The following is a 13,378-nucleotide window of genomic DNA, read 5'->3' as shown; positions in this document are numbered from 1 at the left end:
CTTATGAGATTTTGATAGAGGTATCTATCAGGGGTGTCAGAAGGGGCGTTGATGAGAAGGGGAAAGTGGCTCTTATTAAACAAAAACAAGGGGCATTGATCAGAATGAAAAAGGGTAGTTATTAGAAAGAAAAGGGGGATACGTGACAAAAATAAAAGGGGGTACTTATCAGAGGTGAGAGGTGGCACTCATCAACTGTGAAAATGGGCACTTATCAGAAGGGGAAGGGGCACTTATTACAAAAGAAAAGGGCACTTGCTAAAGTAAAATGGGCACCCCTCAGATTTAAATAGGGGCAATTATCATAGTTAAAAGGGGCACTTATCAGAGGTGGTAAGAGACACTTAATGTGTAACGGACACCTATTAAAAATAAAAAGAGGCACTATGTAAAACGGGGCATTTTATGGGTACGTGAAAAAGAGGGAGTGTGGTACTGTCCCCCTCCCCCCCCCCCTCCCCCCCCCCCCCCCCGGATCCGCCGCCTCTGATGCCATGAATTTGTTATTTTTACCGTTCACGTGAAATGGGTCGACGCTTTTCTCGGTTTTGCTGGGATCGAAACAGTGACAGTTTGTTTATCACTCCGACCGTAGAAACTGAATCTCCTCTCTCAAGAGGTTAGCACATCGATACAGCGTCAGTTTACCTCCGACGCTATAGAATTGACGAATCTCGTCTTTTCTCGTCCAGTCACTTCAAGATCAGTTTCTAGGCTACCACTTGATGTCGACTGGCGAGAAATCTCACCCCGCATGCCTGCACGTGAGGTATCATTCGATTCCGTTCTGTTCGATATAGGAGTCCTTGGTAATTTGCTGTAACCTGGTTACATACTGCATACCGATACCGATAAATGCAAAGATTTTGTAAAGATTTCTAGAGAGCTATAACACGGGCCGTATATATCGAGAGACCACAGTCCCACGAGATTCGCCGGTATCTATTAAACTTATCCTACACTGCAAAAACCAGGGTGTTAAATATTCAACACCAGCATGGAATAGAAAAATATCAACACCCTTGGTGTTCATTTCATGTCCGATTGGCGAAAAATAACACCAACGGTGTGAAAATATTCAATTACAGGCTGATGGTGTCATATTTGGTGTTATAAAATCGCACATGCGCATAAGCTAGAGAATTCGACGAAAATCATTGGACGAAAGTTGTCATATGATCCGATATGCGCCTCTGCAGCTGCGCGCGCACAGCTAGACGAGAGCATGTGGCTAGAGAATTTCACTGGCACTGACTTGAAGTCTTGATTCTGGAGTAGTAATTCTTCAAATTAGGCCTAGATTCTAGATGTGAAGTGATCGAAGTGCATGCAACCATGCCATTAAGCGTCAGGGTCTGTTCAGCGGATCGAAGTATTAGAAAATACCTGCCTATAGATCCAGAAGACACAGTAGGATTCTTTGAACTCAGTAAGTGTACATGGTTCTTGTTTGTTATAAACTTTTATAGATCTAGCCTATAGTATTACGTGTTCGTCAGCTGGCGCTAGCCGCGCCTGTCGTTGGGTAGCCCAGGCCTAGAGGTCTAGGCCTACTATGCCTTGGCTGTCCGGCCGGGTTGGGTATCCGGTCAGCATGATGCCATTTAATATTTTATGGATTTCTGAAAAATTATCATTGATAAATACTCCAAAGGGCAAACATTCATGATAGATCTAGGTCTATATATTGTTATTTAATACATATTTGTTTCAAAATGTAAAGGAAAAATCAGTAGATCTAGGTCTAGACCTAGATCTAGTCTAGCCCACTCTAGGGCCTAATCCTGGGTTTTTGCAAAAATATCAGGTCTAGGCTAGATCTAGATCTAGATCTAGAAGTCTAGACTAGATCTAGATATCTAGATCTAGATCTAACGTTAGATCTAGACTAGATCTACCCCATTCATGTAATAAAAAAAATGCAAAAATAATAAACATGGAAATTCAATCTCTAGATCTAGATCTAGATCTAGACTATTTGTAGCGCACACAACAGTCCAAACTCCACCCCCGGTTGAGCTTGATGTCCCATTTAACAGTTTTAGGGTGTATTATAAAATGGCTCTAGATCTAGCCTAGTATTTTAAGCATCGTGATTGGTCAATACGCGTCACATGGCATTGACAAATTTTTGATGCAAGCACGATTTTGCAGAAATGAGTGCAGAAAAAGCGCAGTAAAAAGTTATATTGCACGGTGCGTACGCGTGACCATGGGGATCCAGTGCGCGCGCGTACGCGTAGTACTAGTACGCTCCCTCGAGTGCATTGTAGGCTATAGGCTACGCGTAGCTAATATTGTACGCTCCAAGATCCACCATGATCCCCAGCGCAGCGTACGCGTTAGCTCTAGCTAGAGCGGGGTATTATTAGAAAGCAAATTTTTGTTTTACTTTTGCCTTGGATTTAGACCCGTTTTGACTTTTGGATTTTATAATGAAGCCAGGAATTTCAGCTGTCTGATGTAGACTCGTCTCTAGACACCCTATGCATTTTATTTTTGATCAAACAATGAATCCTGTAGACTTTTTGGTAAGCCTGCAAGGTCTTAGACCCTCATTTTATTTCTAGAACCAACATAACTCTAGATCTAGATCGAACTCTCGTATACTTAAGATCTAAACTTTTGTTTGTTGCTGTTTGTGTCGCTATTTTATAAAACAAATAACGCACTTGACCCTGTTGTGCGAAACGTAAATGCAGTGTTCGCTCGGTTTCTTCAGATGGTTCGCACTGTCAACTCGCCGCAAGCGGCTGGGCTTGTTGCACAGAGCGGCACCAATATAAAGAAACCTCGCGCGTACTGCATTCACCGCTATTGCACTCTGGGACGTGCGTTATTTGTATACTATAGCACAGTTGGGCTTGTAGCAGCAGTTTTTGCAGCATTCGTTTATTATGACTGAGCCATCAATCTGTAAGAAACTGAAAAGTGCACTGTGATATTTATTCTCATTTATTTAATCTCTCCTACAGTCAGAAGAAAATTCCACATAAGGGATGGGGAAGATCTCGTACTTGTGGATGAACAAGAAGGGTTTGGTATAGACGATGACGTACTAGGAGATGTGGTGACCAGCAATCCCACAGTCAGCCTCATGGTGCTAAAAGAAGATGAAGAATGGTCTGGTAAGTTTTGGATAAAGTGCATTATAATACAAAATTGCAAATCCCTGCTAAATGTGATATCATCAGTAGCGGATTCAGGATTTTAAAATAGAGTTAGAGGGGTGCAAAGAGCATATTAAAAATAAAGAGGGGGCGCAGATCACAATTTAACCTTAGTAATGTGTATGTTCACGAGGTAATTCTCAAAATATAGAGGGGGCACATGCCGGGTGCGCCCCCTGCTGGATCCGCCACTGATCATTGTATGTGCATGCATGTTAAAATGAGTCAGCGTTCGTCTGGTAGCAGGTACAGTGTAGGCTTGTATGCTGTATAGAGTCTAGGGAATTAACATTTTGCTTTTCATAAGCAATAAATGAATGTGCAGTTCAAATTACAGGCACAGGTCTCAAAACTTGGTGGAGGAAAAAAAAACCTACCCTTTTTTGATGACGTAACCTTGCCACAAGAGCCGTGATTTGTGGGCGGTCAATGATCTAAATTCGAAGTCTAAAGATTATAAAAATTACAGATTCTTACAAATTGAATTTTTTAACAATGCAAACTTGCATTTAAAAAAAAAATGTCTTTAATTTAAATTGTGACCCCACCGAACAAATTTGAGGAGGGGACTGTGAAACGGGCGCCATACTTGTGTGTTTCTGTGCGTGTCTGTGTATGATCTTTGACCTTTTGCTTCAAAATCCTACAAAAGGCCACTCCTATGCCATTTCTCATCTGATTTTGATTCTGTTTGCTTTGTGTGATAGCACGAGGTGAGGGCTATTGGACCCATAGAAACCAATAAGTTTAATGGTTTCAATAGGGAAAGGGAAATAAAGGACCCATAGAAACCAGCAGAAAGGTTATATTGCTCCAATAGAAATCCAACACATACTTCTGTTGGTCCATTAGAAATCCATCAGAAAATTTTTGCTGATCCAATAATAGGAATCCAACAATTTCTTTCTGTTAGTCTTATACTTATAGAAAACCATCATGAAAGAATTCTGTTGGATTATATTGGACAGACCTATTGGTTTCATTGGGAACAGTCCAATGGAAAAGTAATTGAACATTTCTAAATGCTAGTATTATAATTCACTTAGACATGAATGAATGCATCAATTAACAAATTGTCCATTAAAAAATGCTCAAGTATTATAAAATTAACAAATGTGTCAGACCAATATAACTTAGCTGGTTTCTGATGGTTTTAGACTAATAGAAATTTATATGCAGTTGGACCTCCCTTATCCAGTCTCCTTTATCCAGATCACTTGAGAATTTGCCTATTTTACTCAAATAATTAGCGGAACCAACAAAGATTTCAAGCATACTCGTAATATCGCAAACTATTTGGGTTACTTATATACATTATTCCCAACATTGTTATTACACATTCAATTCAATTTTTCATGATCAGAAACATGCATTCATTCAAACTCGGCAACTGCATGTTTTGAATATAGGATTCCCTTATGCATGTTAGTGCTGATCCCAAGTGTGGGGATAAAGGAGGCCCAACTGTATTCAATTCTACCAAAGTTTAAGATGCCAGTATTCATTGTTTTTTAACAGTGCTCATGGCTTTATATCTTTTTTTCTTTATTAAAGGTTCAGATGTACATAGCATCACAAGTGCAGACACTATCAAGGTGGATACCAGCTCCTCTTCCCTGAGTAGCTCAGAATCTGATTCAAGTTTTTGCTCCAGTAGAAAGAGGCCACGATTAAATGCCCTCAGTGAATCAGGTGCAATCACTGACAACTCTTGTGAGGTAAGGTTAAGAAAAAATTGTTTGCTTCATTTCAATCTCAGCTATCATAATCAACATAATATAAGGGACTCATCACCTATACGGATTTCATATTATTTAAAATTGAAAATGATATTGGGAGAAAAAAAATACATCTAGTGTAGTTAGAACTAACATTGTAAATTAATATTTCCTGTAGTAAGGTTTTTGTAATGGTATAGGTTAACATTAGGCAACTAATTTGATTTCTTTTTTGGTACATCTAAGCTGACGACTCCTGTAAGATATTGGCCATCTTTTTTGCTTCGTCATCTGTCATAAGTTTTCCATAAACTTTTACAGTTTCATTTTCTTCCAATGGGTGGTATGATTTCAAACAAATGATATTATGTCTAGAGGTTTAAATTGAATTGCCAAATTTTATGAAATGTTTTAGAAATGGGAAAGAGAAATGAGGTAAATAATCATCGAATAATACATCTCATGATCTGGTTCCATATAGACCTCTGAGGGTATCAAGGAAAAGGACTAATATCAAAATTAAAAAGTTGAAGATGAGATGCATCGATTGTTACATAACCTTTATTGTAGTGTTCATGATGATCCCAAACATAGAATAGTTTCCTGCTGTATTGTTTGTGGATATGAAAGTAATGAACACTGTTCAGGGCACTTTAGACGGTCTCCCCATGGCATTGGGCTTGCATGTCTATATTAAGTAGAAGGAACTCGCATTACAATAAACACAAATTTACCTGTAGCCTCATGTGTCCCCTCGTGTGTGTGTATGTGCGTGTGTGCATATGTGTGTTTGGGGTGTTTGTGGGAGTGTGTATTTAACAATATTTAAACTATTTCAAGCTCTATAAATAAATATATTATTATTTAGAATTTATGATTATTGGCCATATATCAATTTTAATATCATAATGTACCTATATAAATTCATAGTCATTCATAAAATTTCGTGCCCTTAGAAAGGTCAGTATGAATTAAAGTGCCTGAAAGTGCATTATAAACTCAATATGTTTATTTATGACTTAATGGGATGATTTACCTGTTTGCAGTTTGTACAAGAAATTTTGCGGCACAGAGGTGATGCCATTCTCCGAGAGTATGAATTGACTGGAGCACTTCAAGATAAAACTAGACGGCAGATGATTAACCTTTTGGTAGCCCACATGCAAGAACACTATGGGTAAGTGCCAGCAAATTTTCTTTTATGATTGTGTAAATGCACATAATAATTATCAGGTACTACCAATTATGTGAAAAGAAACTGAGGTAACATGGTCAACTTTAAAGGAATTTGTTGTCTCTTCAAAATCATTTTTCAAAATATTCATTTTTTATGCCTCCGCCACCGTCAGGTGGTGCCGGAGGCATTATGTTTTCGGGGTTGTCCGTCCGTCCTTCCGTCCGTGCGTCCGTGTGTCCGTCCGTGCGTCCGTCCGTCGGAAACTTGTTACCACGATAACTTCAGAACTACTGGACGGATTTTTACCAAACTTGACACAAGTATTTATATACATGTGAGGATGAACTGATTAGATTTGGGGTTTAGGGGGTCAAAGGGCAAAGGTCACAGGGCCAAACAAAAATTGTAAAAAATTACCCGAAAAAAGCTCGATATTGCTATAACTTCAGACAAATTGAACTAATTTCTTTCAAACCTAGCTCAATTATGTATTAGCATGGGAGGAAGAAGATTTTGGGTTCACGGGGTCAAAGTTCATAGTGCCCAAAATTTGTAAAATCACCCAAAATGTTTCGGATTTCCAATGGCATGGAACAAGCAATAATATCTTTCTGATCGCATGATGGCAGAGGCTTAAATTTTGACCGTGCGTGGTCGAAGATTCATCTAGTTTTAAATGTGATTTGCACATGATGGTTATCAGGTATTACCAGTCTTGTGAGTGACATTTTTGGGTCATTACGTTAAAATAGATTAATGCCGTAGATGTTAGCGGCCTCATCGTCATGAGGCCTCACTTTATAAATGTATTATGAACTAACCATGTGATATTTTGAGATTTTAAAGTAATAAAAAAATACTAAACTATAGCAAATTATATGATGCAGACGAGACCACTAGGGGTATGCTACTTGTTATCAACATACTAAGTTCTGTTTTAATAGAGCCAGTCATGAGTCCATATGACTGTAATTCTCATACAGGAGATGTGCTTTCTTATTTCACAGCAAACATCCAAAAGCAGCTATGAAAACCAAATATGCCATGGGGATAGTGAATCTGTTTCCAAGACTCAAGGATCCGTTTACTAGCACAGGTCATGTAAGTATTATAATCTGGGCCCATATTCAAATAAATACTTTGACTAAGTAAGTTTTTTTACTAAGTATTTTGGCTAAGGTATTTACTTATTTTGTATTCAATTCAGTTCTTAGCATTTTACTTTAGTAAGTCAAAATTTAAGTAAAATACTTATTGAGAGGCATTGTGACATCACGATTTTGTGACCAAATGATGCGCAATCAACACATTGCACCAAAAATGCGCTACTTCATAATTCTCCGCAGCTGAGAGTGACTGCGCACATACATGTAAGCCTTCATCTACCAGTTAAATTTGTAAATGCTTTGGCTTAAGTCTCCTCTAGAGGTGTCTTAAATTTAAAGTAAAATACTTAGCCAAATTTATGAATTGAATACCAAAATCTGCAAAGTATTTTATCCGAGCAAAAATCTAAGAAAAAATATTTATTTTTCTGACTGAAGTATTTAATTGAATATGGGCCCTGCATGGTCCTCTCTGATAAGAAGGTATTGCATTCCATTAATCAAAAGAAAACTTATGATACTCTGATAAGATAAAAATACCCTCAAAATCTCTCTAAATTATATTCTGAGAAGAATTTTTTTTTTTAAATTTTATCTTGTGTAGGTCACACTCCACCATCTTTGGCACAATATCCAATAAGAAATGTATGATACCATTCTACTCTCCTTCACAACCACTCAAAACTCTTTTTTTCTTGAAGTGGGGCAGAGTGATGGCTGCTTCCTTGTATCAAAGTCAAGATGCTTGCATTATATGACACTAATGCTACTTTGCTAAAATTTCTTTGAAAACTACAATTTCTCATCACATCATTTTGTGCATCATTTCAAGGTTAATATTATCAACAAAAAGCTTATACATACATTTTCAACCACGCGGTCAAAGATTCATCTCGTTCTTTCACTTTAGGAAGCTTATTTTGATGCAAGAAGTAACACGGGATTCCTGGCTGCTAGAATAAAAAATGTTAACCGCACAACAGAGGAGAAGACATCCAACCCATTACCCAAGCCATCAAGCAGAGATGGTGGTCCTGGGAAGGTCCGAGAAGGTGACCAAGAATCTGCTCCAGGCTGCACCTATGATGAAGACCTCAACTGGTTACGACACTGTCCAACATTAGAACGTGATTCTACCCTGGTTGTTGAAAAGATGAAATCCACTTTTCCTGTTAGACAGCATATGGTCAGGGACGGACGCTCCGCATCGGATATTTTGGAACAGTTTCCTTTTGAAACTGTTCCAGGTTTGGTAAGTGTTACAAAAAAATTTACTCCTAATTCTTGATTTAGCCTCTCAGGCCTAAGGCAACAAAATTATGTGTATGGGAATTAAAGTATCAGAATTATTACTTGGCACTGAGGCATCAAATTCATATTTCTCTGTTTTATTATATATGTTTGAGATTTTGAAAATATCAGTCCGAAGATTCTGCCAGTTTTATCCTTCAATCTGTATCTGTATTTACCGCATGTGACTGTCTGTTGGTGAACAATCACCATTACTGGTTGTCATGTACCTTTGGACAGTGAGCATCAACATGAGTGATATCTAGCAAATCTAATCTATTTCAAAGGTCCAGCAAGTTTCATTCATGTATGGATTTTGTGTAGAGAGACCTTCAAAAGTACTTCTTAGTGGTTGCTATTCAGATAAATATTTGAAGAATCCCCTTTTCCTGGATCTGGGGTGTGTATATATGGGGGTCTGAGCTTTGACGGTACCTTATTATATTGCTGATTTAGTCTAACTGGGGTATCTGTACTGTAAAATTATGCATAGTTTATTTTTTCTCTCTTTTCCCCGTTTTCCTTTTACATGTATTCTTGCAGATTGAGGTAGATTTTCGGAAACTTTTTCCTGAAAATCACTCGCGTTTCCTGACCAAATGGCCCGAGTTGAAGCCCAAGGTTGTTACACTTGCAAGACAACTTCTGAAGCAGAAAGGAAACTTGACAGTGATGGAGCTTCTGTCATCTTATGACAGTTCTGATCAAAATAAAGAAGGTATTTTTGCACATTCCCTTGAATGCACCCTCCGATGTCATAAAGGGTGGAATTCTTGATGGTGGTTTATTTGAGACCATGGATAAACCATTGATAGGTTAGTTTAAATTTGAGCATATATGTGCTTCACACAAGCATGTTCATTGGACAAGTTTTAGAATACATGCAAATCTAATCCAATCCATGGTTTTGAACCAAGTTTAGACCTTGGTCTTAAACCACCATTGAGAATTCCACCAAAGAGCTTGCAGTCTCATTAAAAATGTATATTAAGGGACAAGTATGCTGAAATCACAAAAAATGACCCATCCCAATTAAAACAATTCCCCCCCCCCCTTTTTTTTGTCAACTCCTCCAACAAATTATATTTATCTGGAAGGCTGGGATACAGTAGGGTTATTGGGCATCTCAAATAATGTGGACTCTTGTTGCAATGAGAATTACAAAAAATTACATTACATGCCCACTTGGCAAAGTTATTTGTAGTTGGAACATGCTCTCCATAATTCTTTTATTATATTAATTATATAATTATGAAGAAGAAATTTATATAATTATGAAGAAAAAAGTTTGTTGCATGGCCCATTGTGGAATCTTTATAAGGATTATCACATTGCCAATCATTACTTTTGAAATAGAATGAGCTTCTGTTTTGAAACAAAGCATCATGTTTATATGTTCACTTTGTTATTTTTCTTCCTCAGATATGATATGCATGGCTTATTATCTTATAATATGAACTTGAATCGACCCCACAGGACCCTGCATTTACATATTAGCAGCTTGCTTGTGTTTACTCTGTCTTTATTTGAAGATAAATGCTTTAGAATTCAGAAAATCATGATATTTTTGTTTTTCTTCATTAGTTAACTTTGAAAAATATGGTGGCCCATAGGGGACATATTTGATAAATTGTTAATTGCAACATTTGATTCCAGTATTGATGCAATTTTTGTGATTTAATCATGAAAAGGATGTCAAATTGGGTAGAAGCATGTTAAATTCAGTAGAACAAGAAAAAAATTGTAAAAAAAAAAACATGAACTTATGCTACTAAAGAGTTTGTTATATATGTGTCAACAGAGAACAATCTAGGTTAGGTGCTTTGCCATGAATGTTGCCTTCTCCCATGCATAAATATCCCGTTTATTATTTTCCTATTGATTTCTTTTTTCCCATCCCCCTTTGTATAAATTCTCATAAGAAAGAAGAAGAAGGCGTTGCTATAAGTGTCAGTAAAATTTCTCCAAGGGTGCCAAGCTGGCATCAATTGGATTTTTGGTTTAGTACCCCTAAACTGCATTAACAGCCACTTGCATGCTTTGGCTATAATATTGATAAGTCCTCGACTATATACTTATTTCTTATAATAGTTTCTTGTTACAGGCTATTTTGATTCAAATTTTAGCAGGTCAGTTTGTAATTATTTTGGTACATTTAACTTCTATTTTTCACCTTGATCAACATGTAAGCCTGTTTAATAATAACCATTTTCATTTTGTAATGCACAGGATGGAATTCCAGCACATCTGCTATCCTCCTCCTCTTGTGCCTATTGCCTCCTGCAAGCCAAGGGAAGTCCAAAGCTGCGTCAGCAAAAGTGTCCATTTCTTCAGCTCTCTCGAGGGTTATTCAATTTCAGAAGGTATTTAGCTTTTCATTACGAAAGAGAACTGTAAATATTAAGTACCGGTAATACCCTGTCACATAAAACACATTCTTGCTGCATTAAAAAAAAAGTTTCAGAAAGCATCGTGATGTGTGTTCAAAGAGAACAATTATATTGGTTTATGATCTCTTACATGAAGAGGCTTAGACTGATTTGGACAGAGAAGGTGCTCGAGAAATTTAGGCCTATTCAAAAACTTCACCCGCCTTGAAATTGGTCGGAGTAAAATAAACTAGAACAGTAGACATCAAGATTTGCAAACAAATACTAGGAACATGTTGTGTATGAAAACATAGTAACAACTTGTGTGATATATCAGGCATGTTGCCTTTGATTTTCACAGCCCTACATGGAGAATCAATAAATGAAAAGGAATATTTCATGCCACAAATTTGCTGCAAGTTAATAATAGTGCAGAAATTGCAGTATCTTTATTTTTCGTACTCCTTTTGTGGAAGTTGAAATGTCTTGACCACATTAGAAAGACCCTTTTTAATCATATACATAAAACAAGCTTTGAAAGTACTTGCATTTTTACCCCTCTACAGGGTAAGAAAAATTGTATTTCATTACAAAAAATATCATCTGATATTTTGATGTTATATCATTTGATGGACCAATTCCAATTCTTTTCTTTGATGTAAATTTGATTTGGTTTTATGTCCTACATTATTGTCCAATAACCCTTTTGTAAAAACACAATTTCCCCCAGTACTACATGTAAGGCTGTCTTTTAAAAATGTTGATCGAAATATGTTGTTCATTGAAATGCGTTGAGTATTGAAATGCGTTGAGTGCTAGTTACATTCTATACAAATAATTTGTTTTCAACACAGACAGGAGGGAGTATTCAAGCATTCCTCGACAACACAAAAGAGACCAAGAGTCAACCGTTCCTTCTGGCAATTGGCAATTCCAAGGCCCGAATCACCAACTACATGATCATTGTGGATCACAAGGCCATTCCATGTTCGGCACGCACGGTCGAAGCAGCAGTAGATTTACTCTTCAAGACCCACTTTGTCTTTGGCCTGCAGTACTGCTTGTCTCTGCGGCAGTTCTGGACTTTTGTCCAGACTGCCATTTTTGAAATCGATATCGGAGTGTCCCGGGAAACACCAAGAGTACGTGAAATTAGATCGAAATTGTTAGCACCATGATTTGCTTCAAATGCCACAAACAGTTTGCAATACCCAAATTGGTTCAACATTTGAGATTGAAACATGGAGTTATTGAAGATGGTAAAGAAGTATTGACCTGTGGGCAGGGAGCTTGTGCGAGAACATTTCATACTTTTCGAGGATTTCGGGGACATTTGCAGACTCACCTTAAAACCGATTTTCCAGATAATAAAGAGCAGTCTAATGAAAATGATAAAGTGAGTGACTTTCCTGAAGAAAGTCTTGAAAGTCTTCAAGAATACAATATTAATAATGATGAGATTGTTGAAGATCAGGATGTATATGAAGATGACATTTTATCTGTAGATACCTTGAACAGGCAGTGTGTAAATGTAATTTCAAAATTTTCAGCAAATAGTGCAAACTCTGGAAAAGTTGTAAATGATGTAGTAGAAACAACCAGTGCGATTGTAGGTGATGTAGTAAAAAGTGCATCGGCAGCCGTTACCCATAGGAAAGTGAAAAGTATGCCGCAGACCTGCCGCAGACCTGCCGCAGATCTGCCGCAGACCTGCCGCAGACTTTTAGTCTGCGGCAAAGAGTATGCCGAAGTATGCGGCAGAAAGAAATTTTGCTGCAGACTTGCCGCATACCAGTATGCCACAGGAACAGTCTGCGGCAGATCTGCGGCAGGATGAAATTTTGCTGCAGACTTGCCGCATACTAGTATGCCACAGGAACAGTCTGCGGCAGATCTGCGGCAGGATGAAACTTTGCTCCAGACTTGCCGCATACTAGTATACCACAGGAACAGTCTGCGGCAGATCTGCGGCAGGATGAAACTTTGCTCCAGACTTGCCGCATACTAGTATGCCACAGGAACAGTCTGCGGCAGATCTGCGGCAGGATGAAATTTTGCTGCAGACTTGCCGCATACTAGTATGCCACAGGAACTGTCTGCGGCAGATCTGCGGCAGGGCGAAACTTTGCTCCAGACTTGCCGCATACCAGTACGCCACAGGAACAGTCTGCGGCAGGTCTGCCACAGGAAATCCCATTAAAGTCTAATAGGGCCAATTGAAACCAATCATCTCATGCATATTCATTATTACTTTACACGTGTGACAGAAAAATACATTTATCATGATTTGTTAAGCAAATTAAGACAATGCACATCATTTTTGTGATTTCTATTTTCCTTTTGCAATTATTAACCAATAGATTATTTTGTCTGATCATGTTACAATTACATTCACGTTTAAGCAATAGATATATTGATTACTAACCAAGAAACTATGATTACTAACCAAGAAACAATATACATATTTAGTATATATATGTGTACGAGCCTGTGTCACTTTAAATGTTACTCTTGAACACACTTCAAATGATCAATGTGATGAAGTTAA

The 13,378-nt window shown here is 37.8% G+C and overlaps 1 protein-coding gene across 1 annotated transcript; it reads left to right on the top strand.

Moving 5' to 3' along the window:
* Positions 1-959: 959 nt before the first annotated feature.
* On the top strand, positions 960-12,471 carry LOC115924240. The gene is made up of 9 exons (XM_030986235.1): positions 960-1,429; positions 2,976-3,128; positions 4,725-4,888; positions 5,935-6,065; positions 7,073-7,166; positions 8,082-8,423; positions 9,005-9,179; positions 10,691-10,824; positions 11,685-12,471. Exons 1-9 carry the CDS (start codon positions 1,336-1,338, stop codon positions 12,006-12,008), a joined length of 1,611 nt encoding a protein of 536 aa, XP_030842095.1. The 5' UTR covers positions 960-1,335; the 3' UTR covers positions 12,009-12,471.
* Positions 12,472-13,378: the final 907 nt, after the last annotated feature.

This window comes from Strongylocentrotus purpuratus, unplaced genomic scaffold, assembly GCF_000002235.5.
Source record: "Strongylocentrotus purpuratus isolate Spur 01 unplaced genomic scaffold, Spur_5.0 spur5_scaffold_15, whole genome shotgun sequence".
Lineage (NCBI taxonomy): Eukaryota > Metazoa > Echinodermata > Echinoidea > Camarodonta > Strongylocentrotidae > Strongylocentrotus > Strongylocentrotus purpuratus.
This window is presented reverse-complemented; position numbering and strand designations above follow the sequence as displayed.